Source organism: Nerophis lumbriciformis, linkage group LG14 (assembly GCF_033978685.3).
Source record: "Nerophis lumbriciformis linkage group LG14, RoL_Nlum_v2.1, whole genome shotgun sequence".
Taxonomy (NCBI): domain Eukaryota; kingdom Metazoa; phylum Chordata; class Actinopteri; order Syngnathiformes; family Syngnathidae; genus Nerophis; species Nerophis lumbriciformis.
The window spans coordinates 44,544,224-44,563,728 of NC_084561.2; the positions used below are offsets into that span (position 1 = coordinate 44,544,224).

Here is a 19,505-nt window from a genome sequence, read left to right on the forward strand (position 1 = left end):
TTCAATTCATTCTGGAAATTCAAACAATCTTTTTTCCACGTCCAACACATTTCCAGAAATTGAGTTTTTCTAACCTTATTTTCAACCTTTTTTAGTGCAATGACTCCTTTTACGTTATTCGACCCATTTCAACCATTCCACCGTCAAAACATTCCTCTTAATCAGGACAAAAAACAAAGTTGTTTTTTGAACTGGAAAAATTCCAGGGATTCCGTAATTCCTATTTCTCAATTAAACATGTTACTACTTCAACATTTGTTGACCGATTTGGAAAAATTCCAACACCAACCATTTCAATTCATTCAGAACATTCAATTTTTTTTTAGCATTTTCCCAAAAATTCCCTATTTTCCTGAAATTCCCATTGAAATGAATGGGACATTTTTCAAATTTCCACAACTCGCACATTTTTTTTATCCGATTCAAACCGTTCCAACTTCAAAATATTCAGCCTGTTCAGGAATTGTGTGCTCCCTTACAATAATTATAAAAAAAAATTCCCGGATTTCATAGAATTCACAGTTTTTAGGGACATTTTCCCCATTCAAAAATGAATTATCTATTTTTCAAACTTCCACAATTCCCACATTTTTCAACCGATTCAAACCATTACACATTCAATTCATTTTGGAAATTCAAACAACCTTTTTTCCACGTTCAACAATTTTCCAGAAATTCCTGGGGTTTTTCTAACCTTATTTCCAACCTTTTTTAGTGCAATGACTCCTTTCACGTTATTCAACCCATTTCAACCGTTCCACCGTCAAAACATTCCTCTTAATCAGGACAAAAAACAAATATGTTTTTTGAACTGAAAAAATTCCCGGTTTCCCCGAAATTCCAGGGATTCCGTAATTCCTATTTCTCAATTAAAAATGTTACTACTTCAACATTTCTCGGCCGTTTTGAAAAATTCCAACACCAACCATTTCAATTCATTCAGAACATTAAATTTATTTTTTTAGCGTTTTCCCCAAAATTCCCTCTTTTCCCGAAATTCCCAAATTTCCATGAAATTCCCATTGAAATGAATGGGACATTTTTCAAACTTCCACAACTCGCACATTTTTTATCCGATTCAAACTGTTCCAACTTCAAAATATTCAGCCTGTTTAGGAATTGTGTGCTCCCTTTCAATAATTATGAACAAAATTCCCGGATTTCGTAGAATTCCCAGTTTTTAGGGACATTTTCCCCATTCAAGATGAATTATCCATTTTTCAAACTTCTTAACCGATTCAAACCATTACACCTTTAATTCATTCTGGAAATTCAAACAACCTTTTGTCCACGTTCAACAAATTTCTAGAAATTCCTGGGGGTTTTCTAACCTTATTTTCAACCTTTTTTAGTGCAATGACTCCTTTCACGTTATTCAACCCATTTAAACCGTTCCACCGTCAAAACATTTTTCTTAGTCAGGACAAAAAAAACAAGTTGTGTTTTGAACTGGAAAAATTCCCGGTTTCCCCGACATTCCAGGGATTCCGTAATTCCTATTTCTCAATTAAAAATGTTACTACTTAAACATTTCTCGGCCGTTTTGAAAAATTCCAACACAAACCATTTCAATTCATTCAGAACATTCAATTAATTTTTTTAGCGTTTTCCCCAAAATTCCCTCTTTTCCCAAAATTCCACGAAATTCCCATTGAAATAAATGGGACATTTTTCAAACTTCCGCAACTCGCACATTTTTTATCCGATTCAAACCGTTCCAACTTCAAAATATTCAGCCTGTTTAGGAATTGTGTGCTCCCTTTCAATAATTATGAACAAAATTCCCGGATTTCGTAGAATTCCCAGTTTTTAGGGACATTTTCCCCATTCAAAATGAATTATCCATTTTTCAAACTTCTTAACCGATTCAAACCATTACACCTTTAATTCATTCTGGAAATTCAAACAACCTTTTGTCCACGTTCAACAAATTTCTAGAAATTCCTGGGGGTTTTCTAACCTTATTTTCAACCTTTTTTAGTGCAATGACTCCTTTCACGTTATTCAACCCATTTAAACCGTTCCACCGTCAAAACATTTTTCTTAGTCAGGACAAAAAAAACAAGTTGTGTTTTGAACTGGAAAAATTCCCGGTTTCCCCGACATTCCAGGGATTCCGTAATTCCTATTTCTCAATTAAAAATGTTACTACTTAAACATTTCTCGGCCGTTTTGAAAAATTCCAACACAAACCATTTCAATTCATTCAGAACATTCAATTAATTTTTTTAGCGTTTTCCCCAAAATTCCCTCTTTTCCCAAAATTCCACGAAATTCCCATTGAAATGAATGGGACATTTTTCAAACTTCCGCAACTCGCACATTTTTTATCCGATTCAAACCGTTCCAACTTCAAAATATTCAGCCTGTTTAGGAATTGTGTGCTCCATTTCAATAATTATGAACAAAATTCCCGGATTTCATAGAATTCCCAGTTTTTAGGGACATTTTCCCCATTCAAAATGAATTATCCATTTTTCAAACTTCCACAATTCCCACATTTTTTAACCGATTCAAACCATTACACATTCAATTCATTCTAGAAATTCAAACATTATTTTTTCCACGTTCAACAATTTTCTAGAAATTCCTGGGGTTTTTCTAACCTTATTTCCAACCTTTTTTAGTGCAATGACTCCTTTCACGTTATTCAACCCATTTCAACCATTCCACCGTCAAAACATTCCTCTTAATCAGGACAAACAACAAATATGTTTTTTGAACTGAAAAAATTCCCGGTTTCCCCGAAATTCCAGGGATTCCGTAATTCCTATTTCTCAATTAAAAATGTTACTACTTCAACATTTCTCGGCCGTTTTGAAAAATTCCAACCCCAACCATTTCAATTCATTCAGAACATTCAATTTGTTTTAGCATTTTCCCCCAAATTCCCTCTTTTCCCGAAATTCCCTCTTTTCCTGAAATTCCCATTGAAAAGAATAGGACATTTTTCAAAGTTCCACAACTCGCACATTTTTTTTATCCGATTCAAACCGTTCCAACTTCAAAATATTCAGCCTGTTCAGGAATTGTGTGCTCCCTTTCAGTAATTATAAAAAAAAAAAATTCCCGGATTTCATAGAATTCACCATTTTTAGGGACATTTTCCACATTCAAAAATGAATTATCCATTTTTCAAACTTCCACAATTCCCACATTTTTCAACCGTTTCAAACATTACACCTTCAATTCATTCTGGAAATTCAAACAACCTTTTTTCCACGTTCAACCAATTTCCAGAAATTCCTGGGATTTTTCTAACCTTATTTCTAACCTTTTTTAGTGCAATGACACCTTTCACGTTATTCAACCCATTTCAACCGTTCCACCGTCAAAACATTCCTCTTAGTCAGGACATCACTTTATGTAAAGACGGCACAGCCTTTAGTGTGAATACTGTATCTTAGTTGTTTATACTGTGATGTTTCCTACTAGGGAAAGACGTTAATGTCTCTTGTTTTCATGTTCGTGCATCGCTAGTCAACCCATCATTTCAACTTAAAGTAATTTGTAGTACAAACACCCGCCGCTCCTGAAACCGACGCAAAAGAGTGACCGATCTCGTAACCCGTAACAACGCATGCTGCTGTCGACGCTGGAAAAGTTACCGGGCTTTATTTTCATTTATCATTGGGTTGATTGACTTATACGAGCCGAGCTTTGCTCATTCGCTTAATATAACGACAGTCACTCAGTTGGCAACACTGATCCCTCCTGCTCAGTCTTCTTATTCTCTGGCAGACCAGGTGCGTTAGAATGTGAGCGAGGGTAAACAGGTCGCCGTCCGCCGCAAAGGACTGAAGGTCTGGGAAAGACTGCTGATTCAGCAAGAAGCCCAGTAGACACGAGCCTGCATCTTTAGAACCGAGCCGAGCCTCACATGGCCGCCATCTCCACTTTTAACAGTTTGTTGTTGTGTTTTACAGTTGTTTTTCCTGCTTCAGCCACACCTAAATACCAGGCCCCGCAGCAAATACCACCGACACTTTTGTCCTCCGCAGCCAAGTGTCGCTTGTGTTGTGTGTGTGTGTGTGTGTGTGTGTGTGTGTCTGTCTGTTGGAACAATTGACTGTTTTCAGATTGCCCAACCTTGGATTGTCTCCTTAAGAGCTTCTCTTCTAAGTTGACCGTTTCTTTTCACCTTTGATGTTATGAAGGCTTTTGATGTTACTCGTACTTCTATGAAGGCTTTTGATGGTACTCGTACTTTACCCATGCTAAGTGTACATAATGTTACTAGACGCTGTGCACAATTACAGTTGTCGTTTCAGTATTACATCTGAATACATGAGAATATCATAACCGTTTTTAGACTCCAAGAGATCAATGAAAGACTTTTTGAAATTCATTTGCTGATTTATTGTTTACCGTATTTTCCGCACCATAAGCCGCCCTGGGTTATAAGCCGCGCCTTCAATGAACGGCATATTTCAAAACTTTGTCCACCTATAAGCCGCCCCGTGTTATAAGCCGCATCTAACTGCGCTAAAGGGAATGTCAAAAAAACAGTCAGATAGGTCAGTCAAACTTTAATAATATATTAAAAACCAGCGTGATGTGGGCGCGCATGGAGTCGTATATCAACATGGACGGAGCTGTGTGAAAAAAGCCACCCGGCCTCTTCGCGTAAACTTCCCTTAACCACTCGCTCATCTTTTCTTCATCCATCCATCCCTTCGAGTTAGCTTTTATGATGACGCCGGCTGGAAAGGTCTCTTTTGGCAAGGTCTTCCTTTTGAATATTACCATGGGTGGAAGTTTCTGGCCATTAGCATGGCAAGCTAGAACCACAGTGAAGGATGACTTCTCATTCCCTGTGGTGCGAATATTCACCGTACGTGCTCCCGTTGTATCCACAGTGCGGTTCACAGGAATATCAAAAGTCAGTGGAACCTCGTCCATGTTGATAATGTTCTCTGGCCGGATCTTTTTTTCAGCTATCTTGTTTTTACAATATGCACGGAAAGTAGCCAGCTTTTCTTGAAAGTCTTTAGGCAGTTGCTGTGAAATAGTAGTCCGTGTGCGGATGGAGAGATTGCGTCTTTTCATGAACCGGAAACCTGTCGCTTAGTAGGAGCCATTTTGTGGTCTTTACAGATGTAAACACACAAAGGAAATGAAACGTAATATCCGCGCGCTTCTTCTTCTTCTACGGGGGCGGGTGGTTGCTTACAGTAGAAGAAGAAGCGCTTCCTCTTCTATGGGGGCGGGTGCTTACCTTGGCGGTTGCTTGCGTAGAAGAAGAAGAAGCACTTCCTCTTCTACGGGGAAAAAAGATGGCGGCTGTTTACCGTAGTTGCGAGACCGAAACTTTATGAAAATGAATCTTAATATTAATCCATATATAAAGCGCACCGGGTTATAAGCCGCACTGTCAGCTTTTGAGTAAATTTGTGGTTTTTAGGTGCGGCTAATAGTGCGGAAAATACGGTACTTGATTTAACCTTGGGGCCATTTTTCACTTTTGATGTGATACTGAATGTAGTTGAGAAATATGACAAAGACAAATTGTTTTTAAGAAAGATACTTTATACATTGAACAAGTGAAGTCAAAGAAGAAGAAGATATTCTCATTTATTGAGACAAATCTGTACGTCTGGTTGCCAAACATGTTCTTGTCGTACTTCCTCTAAAAGTGGCCCCCACTGTAGTGTTCATTCATCAAATGAATGCCTCACCTTGTATAAGAAATACCATAGGTGTCACACAACTGTTGTCATTTGTAGAAATATTTCTACTTTGTATTCTGTTATCCCATATGGTTATGTATGTATTGCATTAGATGTGTATTATATGTCATGTAAAACATGGAAAAGAAAGCCGAAGCCACTATTTGAGGAAGTACAGTATTGTTAAAATGATGATTATTTTGTAGAAGTAAGCAGCAACTAAAGGCCAGGCGAGGTGAAATAAATGATCATTTGTTTGTACTTTGGTAAGCGCCATTGAAATGTTCCCCTTTTGTCTCCAAAGCAAATCACAAACTTTGTTTTCTGTATCTCAATGTTTCTGTGTGCTTTATAGCGAAGCAGCCGGCGCGAGTCGCTTGTTCATAAAACATCTAATGAAAGTTGGGAGCACATCCCATGATCCCACGGGACACCTGGCTGTGCTTGCTTACGTTTGGTTCTTGACTTAAAAATCAAGTACAGGTGATCAAATCTTGGCAGTGTTGAACACATTGTGACTATTCAACTTAGCTGCTAATTATACTTTGACAAAAGAAGCCAGGGATAAAAATGTGCCATTTCTTTGCTACACACCAATTAAACTCAGGTGGACGTTAGCTTGTTGCTGCCACTCAAACCCGCTCTTCTTCTCCAGGAGTCATTCCTGATGAATCCAAAGCTATGTCGCTGCTGGCTCCTGCTAATGCTGTGGCGGGAATGATGCCTGGAGCTGGCCTTCTTCCAACACCCAATCCTCTGGTGAGTTCTTAAGCACGTCTTCTTATTTGCATCTTACACTGCTCCTGCCGCTCATTTTGTAACTTGACTGAAGATTCAGGTGTCACAGAGTCACGGGTATCCCAACAAGATTCACGTGTCACCGACTCACGGGTACCCTACTAAGATTCACATGTCACCGACTCACGGGCACCCTACCAAGAATTTGGTGTCACCGACTCACGGGTAACACACCAAGATTCAGGTGTCCCTGACACACGGGTATCCCAACAAGATTCAGGTGTCACCAACTCACAGGTACCACATCAAGATTCAGGTGTCCCTGACACACAGGTATCCTAACAAGATTCATGTGTCACCGACTCACGGGTAGCCTAACAAAATTTAGATGTCACTGACTCACGGGTACCACACTAAGATTCAGGTGACACGACTCACATGTACCACAACAAGATTCAGGTCTCACCGACTCACGGGTAACACACAAAGATTCAGATGTCACAGACTCACGGGTACCACATCAAGATTCAGGTGTCACCGACTCACGGGTATCCCAACAAGACTCAGATGTCACTGACTCACGGGTACCACACTAAGATCCAGGTGACACGACTCACGGGTATCCCAACAAGATTCTGGTGACACGACTCACGAGTACCACACCAAGATTCAGATGTCACTGACTCACGGGTACCACACTAAGATTCAGGTGACACGACTCACGGGTATCCCAACAAGATTCAGGTGTCACCAACTCACGGGTACCACATCAAGATTCAGGTGTCCCTGACACACGGGTATCCCAACAAGATTCAGGTGTCCCTGACACACGGGTATCCCAACAAGATTCATGTGTCACCGACTCACGGGTATTCTAACAAAATTTAGATGTCACTGACTCACGGGTACCACACTAAGATTGAGGTGACATGACTCACAGGTACCACAACAAGATTCAGGTCTCACCAACTCACGGGTACCCTACCAAGAATTTGGTGTCACCGACTCACGGGTAACACACCAAGATTCAGATGTCACCGACTCACTGGTATCCCAACAAGATTCCCGTGTCACCGACTCACGGGTACCCTATTAAGATTCACGTGTCACCGACTCACGGGTACCCAACCAAGAATTTGGTGTCAGTGACTCACGGGTAACACACAAAGATTCAAGTGTCCCTGACACATGGGTATCCCAACAAGATTCATCTGTCACAGACTCACGGGTATCCTAACAAAATTTAAAGATGTCACTGACTCACGGGTACCACACTAAGATTCAGGTGACACGACTCACAGGTACCACAACAAGATTCAGGTCTCACCGACTCACGGGTAACACACAAAGATTCAGATGTCACATACTCACGGGTACCACATCAAGATTCAGTTGTCACCGACTCACGGGTACCACATCAAGATTCAGGTGTCACCGACTCACGGGTATCCCAACAAGACTCAGATGTCACTGACTCACGGGTACCACACTAAGATCCAGGTGACACGACTCACGGGTATCCCAACAAGATTCTGGTGACACGACTCACGAGTACCACACCAAGATTCAGATGTCACTGACTCACGGGTACCACACTAAGATTCAGGTGACACGACTCACGGGTATCCCAACAAGATTCAGGTGTCACCAACTCACGGGTACCACATCAAGATTCAGGTGTTCCTGACACACGGGTATCCCAACAAGATTCATGTGTCACCGACTCACGGGTATCCTGACAAAATTTAGATGTCACTGACTCACGGGTACCACACTAAGATTGAAGTGACAAGACTCACAGGTACCACAACAAGATTCAGGTCTCACCGACTCACGGGTAACACACCAAGATTTAGATGTCACCGACTCACGGGTATCCCAACAAGATTCAGGTGTGACCGACTCTCAGATACCATACCCAAGATTCAAGTGTCACCAACTCACGGGTACCCTACCAAGAATTTGGTGTCACCGACTCACTGGTATCCCAACAAGATTCACGTGTCACCGACTCACGGGTACCCAACCAAGAATTTGGTGTCAGTGACTCACGGGTAACACACAAAGATTCAGGTATCCTTGACACACGGGTATCCCAACAAGATTCATCTATCACAGACTCACGGGTATCCTAACAAAATTTAGATGTCACTGACTCACGGTTACCACACTAAGATTCAGGTGACACGACTCACAGGTACCACAACAAGATTCAGGTCTCACCGACTCATAGGTACCATACCAAGATTCAGATGACACGACTCACGGGTATCCCAACAAGATTCAGGTGTGACCGACTCTCAAATACCACACCCAAGATTCAGGTGTCACCGACTCAGGGGTACCCGACCAAGAATTGGTGTCACCCACTCACGGGTATCCAAACAAGAATTTGGTGTCACCGACTCACGGGTACCCTACCAAGAATTTGGTGTCACCTACTCACGGGTAACACACAAAGATTCAGATGTCACAGACTCATGGGTATCCCAACAAGATTCAGGTGTCACCAACTCACAGGTACCACATCAAGATTCAGGTGTCCCTGACACACGGGTATCCCAACAAGATTCAGATGTCACCGACTCATGGGTATCCCAACAAGATTCAGGTGTCACCAACTCACGGGTACCACATCAAGATTCAGGTGTCCCTGACACATGGGTATCCCAACAAGATTCAGATGTCACCGACTCATGGGTATCCCAACAAGATTCAGGTGTCACCAACTCACGGGTACCACATCAAGATTCAGGTGTCCCTGACACATGGGTATCCCAACAAGATTCAGGTGTCATTGACTCACGTGTACCACATCAAGATTCAGGTGTCACCGACTAAGGGGTAACACACCTAGATTCAGATGTCACCGACTCACGGGTATCCCAACAAGATTCAGGTGTCTCCAACTCACGGGTACCACATCAAGATTCAGGTGTACCTGACACACGGGTATCCCAACAAGATTCAGATGTCACCGACAAGATTCAGATGTCACCGACTCATGGGTATCCCAACAAGATTCACATGTCACCGACTCACGGGCACCCTACCAAGAATTTGGTGTCACCGACTCACGGGTAACACACCAAAATTCAGGTGTCCCTGACACACGGGTATCCCAACAAGATTCAGGTGTCACCAACTCACAGGTACCACATCAAGATTCAGGTGTCCCTGACACACAGGTATCCTAACAAGATTCATGTGTCACCGACTCACGGGTAGCCTAACAAAATTTAGATGTCACTGACTCACGGGTACCACACTAAGATTCAGGTGACACGACTCACATGTACCACAACAAGATTCAGGTCTCACCGACTCACGGGTAACACACAAAGATTCAGATGTCACAGACTCACGGGTACCACATCAAGATTCAGGTGTCACCGACTCACGGGTATCCCAACAAGACTCAGATGTCACTGACTCACGGGTACCACACTAAGATCCAGGTGACACGACTCACGGGTATCCCAACAAGATTCTGGTGACACGACTCACGAGTACCACACCAAGATTCAGATGTCACTGACTCACGGGTACCACACTAAGATTCAGGTGACACGACTCACGGGTATCCCAACAAGATTCAGGTGTCACCAACTCACGGGTACCACATCAAGATTCAGGTGTCCCTGACACACGGGTATCCCAACAAGATTCAGGTGTCCCTGACACACGGGTATCCCAACAAGATTCATGTGTCACCGACTCACGGGTATTCTAACAAAATTTAGATGTCACTGACTCACGGGTACCACACTAAGATTGAGGTGACATGACTCACAGGTACCACAACAAGATTCAGGTCTCACCAACTCACGGGTACCCTACCAAGAATTTGGTGTCACCGACTCACGGGTAACACACCAAGATTCAGATGTCACCGACTCACTGGTATCCCAACAAGATTCCCGTGTCACCGACTCACGGGTACCCTATTAAGATTCACGTGTCACCGACTCACGGGTACCCAACCAAGAATTTGGTGTCAGTGACTCACGGGTAACACACAAAGATTCAAGTGTCCCTGACACATGGGTATCCCAACAAGATTCATCTGTCACAGACTCACGGGTATCCTAACAAAATTTAAAGATGTCACTGACTCACGGGTACCACACTAAGATTCAGGTGACACGACTCACAGGTACCACAACAAGATTCAGGTCTCACCGACTCACGGGTAACACACAAAGATTCAGATGTCACATACTCACGGGTACCACATCAAGATTCAGTTGTCACCGACTCACGGGTACCACATCAAGATTCAGGTGTCACCGACTCACGGGTATCCCAACAAGACTCAGATGTCACTGACTCACGGGTACCACACTAAGATCCAGGTGACACGACTCACGGGTATCCCAACAAGATTCTGGTGACACGACTCACGAGTACCACACCAAGATTCAGATGTCACTGACTCACGGGTACCACACTAAGATTCAGGTGACACGACTCACGGGTATCCCAACAAGATTCAGGTGTCACCAACTCACGGGTACCACATCAAGATTCAGGTGTTCCTGACACACGGGTATCCCAACAAGATTCATGTGTCACCGACTCACGGGTATCCTGACAAAATTTAGATGTCACTGACTCACGGGTACCACACTAAGATTGAAGTGACAAGACTCACAGGTACCACAACAAGATTCAGGTCTCACCGACTCACGGGTAACACACCAAGATTTAGATGTCACCGACTCACGGGTATCCCAACAAGATTCAGGTGTGACCGACTCTCAGATACCATACCCAAGATTCAAGTGTCACCAACTCACGGGTACCCTACCAAGAATTTTGTGTCACCGACTCACTGGTATCCCAACAAGATTCACGTGTCACCGACTCACGGGTACCCAACCAAGAATTTGGTGTCAGTGACTCACGGGTAACACACAAAGATTCAGGTATCCTTGACACACGGGTATCCCAACAAGATTCATCTATCACAGACTCACGGGTATCCTAACAAAATTTAGATGTCACTGACTCACGGTTACCACACTAAGATTCAGGTGACACGACTCACAGGTACCACAACAAGATTCAGGTCTCACCGACTCATAGGTACCATACCAAGATTCAGATGACACGACTCACGGGTATCCCAACAAGATTCAGGTGTGACCGACTCTCAAATACCACACCCAAGATTCAGGTGTCACCGACTCAGGGGTACCCGACCAAGAATTGGTGTCACCCACTCACGGGTATCCAAACAAGAATTTGGTGTCACCGACTCACGGGTACCCTACCAAGAATTTGGTGTCACCTACTCACGGGTAACACACAAAGATTCAGATGTCACAGACTCATGGGTATCCCAACAAGATTCAGGTGTCACCAACTCACAGGTACCACATCAAGATTCAGGTGTCCCTGACACACGGGTATCCCAACAAGATTCAGATGTCACCGACTCATGGGTATCCCAACAAGATTCAGGTGTCACCAACTCACGGGTACCACATCAAGATTCAGGTGTCCCTGACACATGGGTATCCCAACAAGATTCAGATGTCACCGACTCATGGGTATCCCAACAAGATTCAGGTGTCACCAACTCACGGGTACCACATCAAGATTCAGGTGTCCCTGACACATGGGTATCCCAACAAGATTCAGGTGTCATTGACTCACGTGTACCACATCAAGATTCAGGTGTCACCGACTAAGGGGTAACACACCTAGATTCAGATGTCACCGACTCACGGGTATCCCAACAAGATTCAGGTGTCTCCAACTCACGGGTACCACATCAAGATTCAGGTGTACCTGACACACGGGTATCCCAACAAGATTCAGATGTCACCGACAAGATTCAGATGTCACCGACTCATGGGTATCCCAACAAGATTCAGGTGTCACCAACTCACGGGTACCACATCAAGATTCAGGTGTCCCTGACACGCGGGCATCCCGACAAGATTCAGATGTCACCGACTCACGGGTATCCCAACAAGATTAACTCACGGGTACCACGTCAAGATTCAGGTCTCCCTGACACACAGGTATCCAACAAGATTCAGGTGTCACCAACTCACGGGTACCACATCAAGATTCAGGTGTCACCGACTAAGGGGTAACACACCAAGATTCAGATGTCACCGACTCACGGGTATACCGACAAGATTCAGGTGTCACCAACTCACGGGTACCACATCAAGATTCAGGTGTGCCTGACACATGGGTATCCCAACAAGATTCATGTGTCATCGACTCACGGGTACCCTACCAAGAATTTGGTGTCACCGACTCACGGGTAACACACAAAGATTCAGATGACATCAGGATTCAGGTGTCCCTGACACGCGGGCATCCCAACAAGATTCAGATGTCACCGACAAGATTCAGATGTCACCGACTCACGGGTATCCCAACAAGATTCAGGTGTCACCAACTCACGGGTACCACATCAAGATTCAGGTCTCCCTGACTCACTGGTATCCCAACAAGATTCAGATGTCACTGACTCACTGGTATCCCAACAAGATTAAGGTGTCACCAACACACGGGTACCACATCAAGATTCAGGTGTCACCAACTCACGGGTATCCCAACAAGATTCATGTGTCACCGACTCACGGGTATCCCAACAAGATTCATGTGTCACCGACTCACGGGTATCCCAACAAGATTCAGGTGTCATCGACTCACGTTTGCCATACAAATATTCAGGTGTCATTGACTCACGTGTACAACATCAAGATTCAGGTGTCACCGACTCAGGTGTACTCCACCTAGATTCAGTTGTCACCGAATCATTGACAGATACCTTACCAGGATTCATGGGTCACTGACTCAAAGGTACACTACCAGGATTCAGATGTCCCTGAGCGTCCGTCAATCCTCAAAGTGTGATGTTTGGAGTTGAGTTGAGGACATTGTTGATGTGGACTATTTCAGATGGGAGGAGGAGCATTTGGAGGCCCCAGCCTGGAGCAGTTAGCTGCCATGGGGCTGTCAGGAGCCAACATGACCTCCCAGGTGAAACATCACTCACACATTCTGTGGAGCTGGCAAGTTTGCTCATCTTGTGTCTTTCAGGCCATTTCTGCTGACCTGCTGAAGTTCATGCAGTCCATGGATCCAAAGTAAGTCCCACACGCTGCACTCATCCCAAGACCGCAGTAACTCTCTTCTCCTGCAGGTTGAATCCTCTAGCAGCAGGACTGGGCTTCAGTCCTGGCCTGAAGAGCAGCGACTCCAACAAGGAAATGGAAGAAGCCATGAAGCGAGTCCGAGAAGCTCAGTCGCTCATTTCTGCTGCCATCCAGCCAGGATGTGAGTCTCCTCCACTTCTACGTGGAATCAAGGTGTCACGCCATTCACTTCTCTCATCTTCTTGCAGCTAAGAAAGACGACAGACGCAAACGTTCTCCGTCTGGCTCGCGGTCACGCCGCCGACGCTCCAGGTCTCGCTCACGACATCGGTAAGAACCTGCTTGCTGAAGAAGACGCAACACTTCCTGTTTGCTGAACGTTCTTCAATCCTTTTCAAGCAAGCGATCCAAGAGCCGCTCAAGGCGAAGGTCCCACTCCAGGAACAGGAGAAGGTCCAAGAGCCCACGCAGGAGAGCGTCTCGCTCCCGAGACACAGGCCGCCGCAGTCGCTCCAGGTCAGCATCCAAAAGTACTGCATGTTGTGCGTCAGGTGACTTGTGGAGGTGGATGTGATGATGAAGTGGTCACCTTCTGCTCCATGCAGGGACAGAAAGAAGGAGGACAAGTCCAAGAAGAGGTCAAAGACACCACCCAAGAGTTACAGCAGTGCAAGAAGATCTCGCAGCATCAACCGGTAATCAACACACTTGTTGTTCACTGCATACAAATATTATTGATATATTTATATGTACCGTATTTTCCGCACCATAAGGCGCCCTGGGTTATAAGCCGCGCCTTCAATGAACGGCATATTTCAAAACTTTGTCCACCTATAAGCCGCCCCGTGTTGTAAGCCGCATCTAACTGCGCTAAAGGAATGTCAAAAAAACAGTCAAATAGGTCAGTCAAACTTTAATAATATATTAAAACCAGCGTGATGTGGGCGCGCATGGAGTCGTATATCAACATGGACAGAGCTGCGTGAAAAAAGCCACCCGGCCTCTTCGCGTAAACTTAAACTTACCTTAACCACTCGCTCATCTTTTCTTCATCCATCCCTTCGAGTTAGCTTTTATGATGACGCCGGCTGGAAAGGTCTCTTTTGGCAAGGTCTTCCTTTTGAATATCACCATGGGTGGAAGTTTCTGGCCATTAGCATGGCAAGCTAGAACCACAGTGAAGGATGACTTCTCATTCCCTGTGGTGCGAATATTCACCGTACGTGCTCCCGTTGTATCCACAGTGCGGTTCACAGGAATATCAGTTGCTGTGAAATAGTAATCCGTGTGCGGATGGAGAGATTGCGTCTTTTCATGAACCGGATACCTGTCGCTTAGTAGGAGCCATTTTGTGGTCTTTACAGATGTAAACACACAAAGGAAATTAAACGTACGGTAATATCCGCGCGCTTTTTCTTCTTCTACGCGGGCGGGTGGTTGCTTACAGTAGAAGAAGAAGCGCTTCCTGTTCTATGGGGGCGGGTGCTTACCTTGGCGGTTGCTTGCGTAGAAGAAGAAGCGCTTCCTGTTCTACCGGGAAAAAAGATGGCGGCTGTTTACCGAAGTTGCGAGACCGAAACTTTATGAAAATGAATCTTAATATTTATCCATATATAAAGCGCACCGGGTTATAAGGCGCACTGTCAGCTTTTGAGAAAATTTGTGGTTTTTAGGTGCGGCTAATAGTGCGGAAAATACGGTATAAGAATATGTATGTATATATTGAAAGTGTATATATGTGTGTTCGTATGTATATCCATTAAAGTATTGATGTTATATATTTAGTAGAATAATATTCATGTTGTCTTTCAGTCGGCACAAAAGAAGTACATCAAGGTCACCTAAGAGGCGCCTAAGTCCATCTTCATCACCCAAAAGGTCACTTGTCATATTTTGATCTGCTTCTACTATATGGCACCTCTTTAAGTGTTTGTGTGTGTGCGCGTGCGTGTGTGTGTGCAGGCACAAGAAGGACAAAAAGGAGAAGAAAGGTGAAAAAGAGAGAAAAGAGTTGCGAGAGCAAAGCCGAGACAAAGCGGAGCGTTGGAGCAGCAAGAAGAAAAGCCGAGAGCAAGATGGCGAGCGCAGGTCTGACAGCGAGAAAGAAGACGTGAAGGTTGGTTGTGACAAGACGCCATCGCTTGTCTCCTGGCTTGTGTGACGCTCCGCACTGTCCTCTCAGGTGACTCGAGACTACGACGAAGAGGAGCAGGAGTACAACAGCGCAAAAGAAGGCGACTTTGAGGAAGAGCCCGGAAGCGACTCGGACTCCCACTCCTCACCCAAAGGCGGCGAGGAGGCGGAGACGGCGCAAGACCACGCCCCCAAAAAGTCCAAAGTCAACGGGGACGAGCACTACCAGGAAGACATGGACATGAGCGACTAGAACTTTTTTATACCACTTTTAACGTTAACTCTGCAAGATGGAGGCCAAGACTTTTGTATGGGTGAGTGTTGAACATCTTTACTTTCCCTCATCAATACTCACATATTTACACCTCAATAAAAACTACCGTGCCACCCTCATGTCACCAACACCTCCCTTGGAGTTCATCTTGCACACCAAATATGATTGGCCGCTCCAAAAACCTGACATCATCACCATCTGCTGCAGCAGAACACATTTGTAATAATGTCCTTGAAATAAACCACAATGGCGCCCCCACCTGGCTGTAAAGTGATGATGCACAACTACGTCTTCACCAGGCACTAGAGATGCGCGGTTTGCGGGCACAACCGCGTAGTCCGCGGATTATCCGCGGATCAGGCGGATGAAATTAAAAAAAATTAGATTTTATGCGCGGGTCGGGCGGTTAAAATAAAAAAAAATTAGATTTTAAATAGATTCAGGCGGGTGGCAGTTAAACCAATTGGTAAATATATATACATAGTTAAATGTTGTTACCCACATACGAAAAACGAGCAGGCACCTGCAGCATATGCCACAACAGAAGAAAAAAAGAAAGAAGAGATGGACACTTTTACGGAGCGGAGAAGGGACGCCTCGCCGGGGTCCGGGACCGAGGCCCCTTCCCCCGAGAGGGCCCCACCGGGAGCCGTAGCTGAGGCGATCCGCGAGAAGGGCCCGACGCACGTCCAGGGTCACCACCGCGCCCACCGCACCGACACCCCGCCTCGTCCGCCTTCGCCGCGGCCGGCGTCACGCGCAGCAGGTAAGCAGCTTACCTGCCCGCCACCCCCGTGGCCGGGGGCTCGTAACAGGGGTCACTCCGCGCGCTCCGCCCGCGCAGCTTACCTGCCCGCCACCCCTGTTGCCGGGGGCGCGTAACAGGGGTCACTCCGCGCGCAGTGCGCTCACGAAAGGGGTGGGGCTCACCCTGGTTGATATAGACAGCAGGACGGTGGCCATGGAAGTCGGAACCCGCTAAGGAGTGTGTAACAACCCACCTGCCGAATCAACTAGCCCTGAAAATGGATGGCGCTGGAGCGTTGGGCCCATATACCCAGCCGTCGCCGGCAGCGAGACGCGCTTGGAGGCGCGCTCAGCGCGGCTCCCATATGATTGCGCACTGGTGTGCGTCTGGGTCGTGACAGCGTGGCACGCGAATGTCTGTGCTGCATTGGATCAGTCTCCTTTCTTTAACAGGCAAAAGCTTTATAACCTCACTAATGCCTTGCATCGTCTATATTAGATATATAACAACGGGCGGGTGCGGTTCTGATCAAATGTTAAATCGGGTGGATGGCGGATGGTTGACGACTTTCTGATGCGGTTGCGGATGAAATAATTGCCTATCCGCGCATCTCTACCAGGCACACTTTGGTTGCTAAAGTGCTTCAATGTCCGTCCTTTGTAATATTTCTACTAGGGATGTGCAATATTGGCTTTTTTGCCGATATCCGATATTGTCCAACCCTTAATTACCGATACCGATATATACAGTCGTGGAATTAACACATTATTATGCCTAATTTGGACAACCAGGTATGGTGAAGATAAGGTCCTTTTAAAAAAAAAAATTATAAAATAAGATAAATAAATAAAAAACATTTTCTTGAATAAAAAATAAAGTAAAACAATATAAAAACAGTTACATAGAAACTAGTAATGAATGAAAATGAGTAAAATGAAGTGTTAAAGGTTAGTACTATTAGTGGACCAGCAGCACGCACAATCATGTGTGCTTACGGACTGTATCCCTTGCAGACTGTATTGATATATATTGATATATAATGTAGGAACCAGAAAGAAACAACCCTTTTGTGTGAATGAGTGTAAATGGGGGAGGGAGTTTTTTTGGGTTGGTGCACTAATTGTAAGTGTATCTTGTGTTTTTTATGTTGATTTAATTAAAAAAACAAAACAAAAAAATAAACGATACCGATAATGGAAAAACCGATATTGATCATTTCCGATATTACATTTTAAAGCATTTATCGGACATCTCTAATTTCTACAATTATTGATCATACGTCACACACTTTTTGTGTCTTTTTTTAACGCATTGAAATCAGAAATGATGCGCATTTCCAGAAGTCCGCGTGTCCCCGGGAGGCAGATTTTTTTTTTTTTTTACCGGCCCTTCCTTCTCTGGGTGAAAACTCCGGTTTACTTGTGTGTTTTTTTTTTATCGATTATCGGTTTTCGCCTGTGTTTTGTTTTGTTTGCCGAGTCAAATTTCCGTCGACTTCAAAGTAATGAAGGTTTCGGTACAATTTTTTTATTTACATACCATATTTTTCAGACTATAAGTCGCTCCGCAGTATAAGTCGCACCGGCCAAAAATGCATAATAAAGAAAGAAAAAAAACATATATAAGTCGCATTTTTGGGGGAAATTTATTTGATAAAAGCCAACACCAAGAATAGACATTTAAAATAAATCAAAAATAGTGAACAACAGGCTGAATAAATGTACGTTATATGAGGCATAAATAACCAACTGGTATGTTAACGTAACATATTATTATTCAAATAACTATAACATATAGAACATGCTATACAATCTGTCACTCCTAATCGCTAAATCCCATGAAATCTTATACGTCTAGTCTCTTACGTGAATGAGATCAATAATATTATTTGATATTTTACGCTAATGTGTTAATCATTTCACACATAAGTCGCTCCTGAGTATAAGTCGCACCCCCGGCCAAACTATGAAAAAAACTGTGACTTATAGTCCGAAAAATACGGTACTAGAGGTACTAAAACAGGGATATTCAACTCAATTTTTATTTTCAAAAAGATAAAGTAGCAGGGGGTTGGACTTTTCCCTTCATTGTTATTCTTTTTTTGTATATGGGTGAGAACCGGCGTCCTCTATAGTGGACATATGATTTTTGTTTATTTATTTTGTCAGCGTTACGTAATTCGGGAAAAAACGTTTCCACTACAGTGCGGCCCAAACAAATATTAACACTGAATTAGTGCCGGTATATTAGCCGTACTCACTAAACTTTAGAAGAACATTTTTTTTCTTTTCATATATTAGCCACACCCGATACCCACCCATATATTAGCCGCATGTTGTGAAACGAGTTACCGTATTTTTCGGAGTATAAGTCGCACCGGCCGAAAATGCATAATAAAGAAGGAAAAAAACATATACCGTATTTTCCGCACCATAAGCCGCCCTGGGTTATAAGCCGCGCCTTCAATGAACGGCATATTTCAAAACTTTGTCCACCTATAAGCCGCCCCGTGCTGTAAGCCGCATCTAACTGCGCTAAAGGAATGTCAAAAAAACAGTCAGATAAGTCAGTCAAACTTTAATAATATATTAAAACCAGCGTGATGTGGGCGCGCATGGAGTCGTATATCAACATGGACGGAGCTGCGTGAAAAAAGCCACCCGGCCTCTTTGCGTAAACTTACCTTAACCACTCGCTCATCTTTTCTTCATCCATCCATCCCTTCGAGTTAGCTTTTATGATGACGCCGGCTGGAAAGGTCTCTTTTGGCAAGGTCTTCCTTTTGAATATCACCATGGGTGGAAGTTTCTGGCCATTAG

At 44.2% G+C, this 19,505-nt stretch overlaps 1 protein-coding gene across 1 annotated transcript in view; it reads left to right on the forward strand.

The window, feature by feature from the left end:
- LOC133616337 (uncharacterized) overlaps positions 1–16,062 on the forward strand; it is a 30,609-nt gene extending 14,547 nt beyond the window's left edge. The window contains exons 3-12 of the mRNA XM_061975477.2: positions 6,325–6,428; positions 13,335–13,415; positions 13,476–13,522; positions 13,579–13,712; positions 13,780–13,861; positions 13,931–14,047; positions 14,137–14,226; positions 15,344–15,409; positions 15,494–15,647; positions 15,714–16,062. Coding sequence (XP_061831461.1) covers positions 6,325–6,428; positions 13,335–13,415; positions 13,476–13,522; positions 13,579–13,712; positions 13,780–13,861; positions 13,931–14,047; positions 14,137–14,226; positions 15,344–15,409; positions 15,494–15,647; positions 15,714–15,917 — 1,079 coding nt within the window. The 3' untranslated portion in view covers positions 15,918–16,062. The remainder of the gene's footprint in view (positions 1–6,324; positions 6,429–13,334; positions 13,416–13,475; positions 13,523–13,578; positions 13,713–13,779; positions 13,862–13,930; positions 14,048–14,136; positions 14,227–15,343; positions 15,410–15,493; positions 15,648–15,713) is intronic.
- The last annotated feature ends 3,443 nt before the right edge of the window (positions 16,063–19,505 follow it).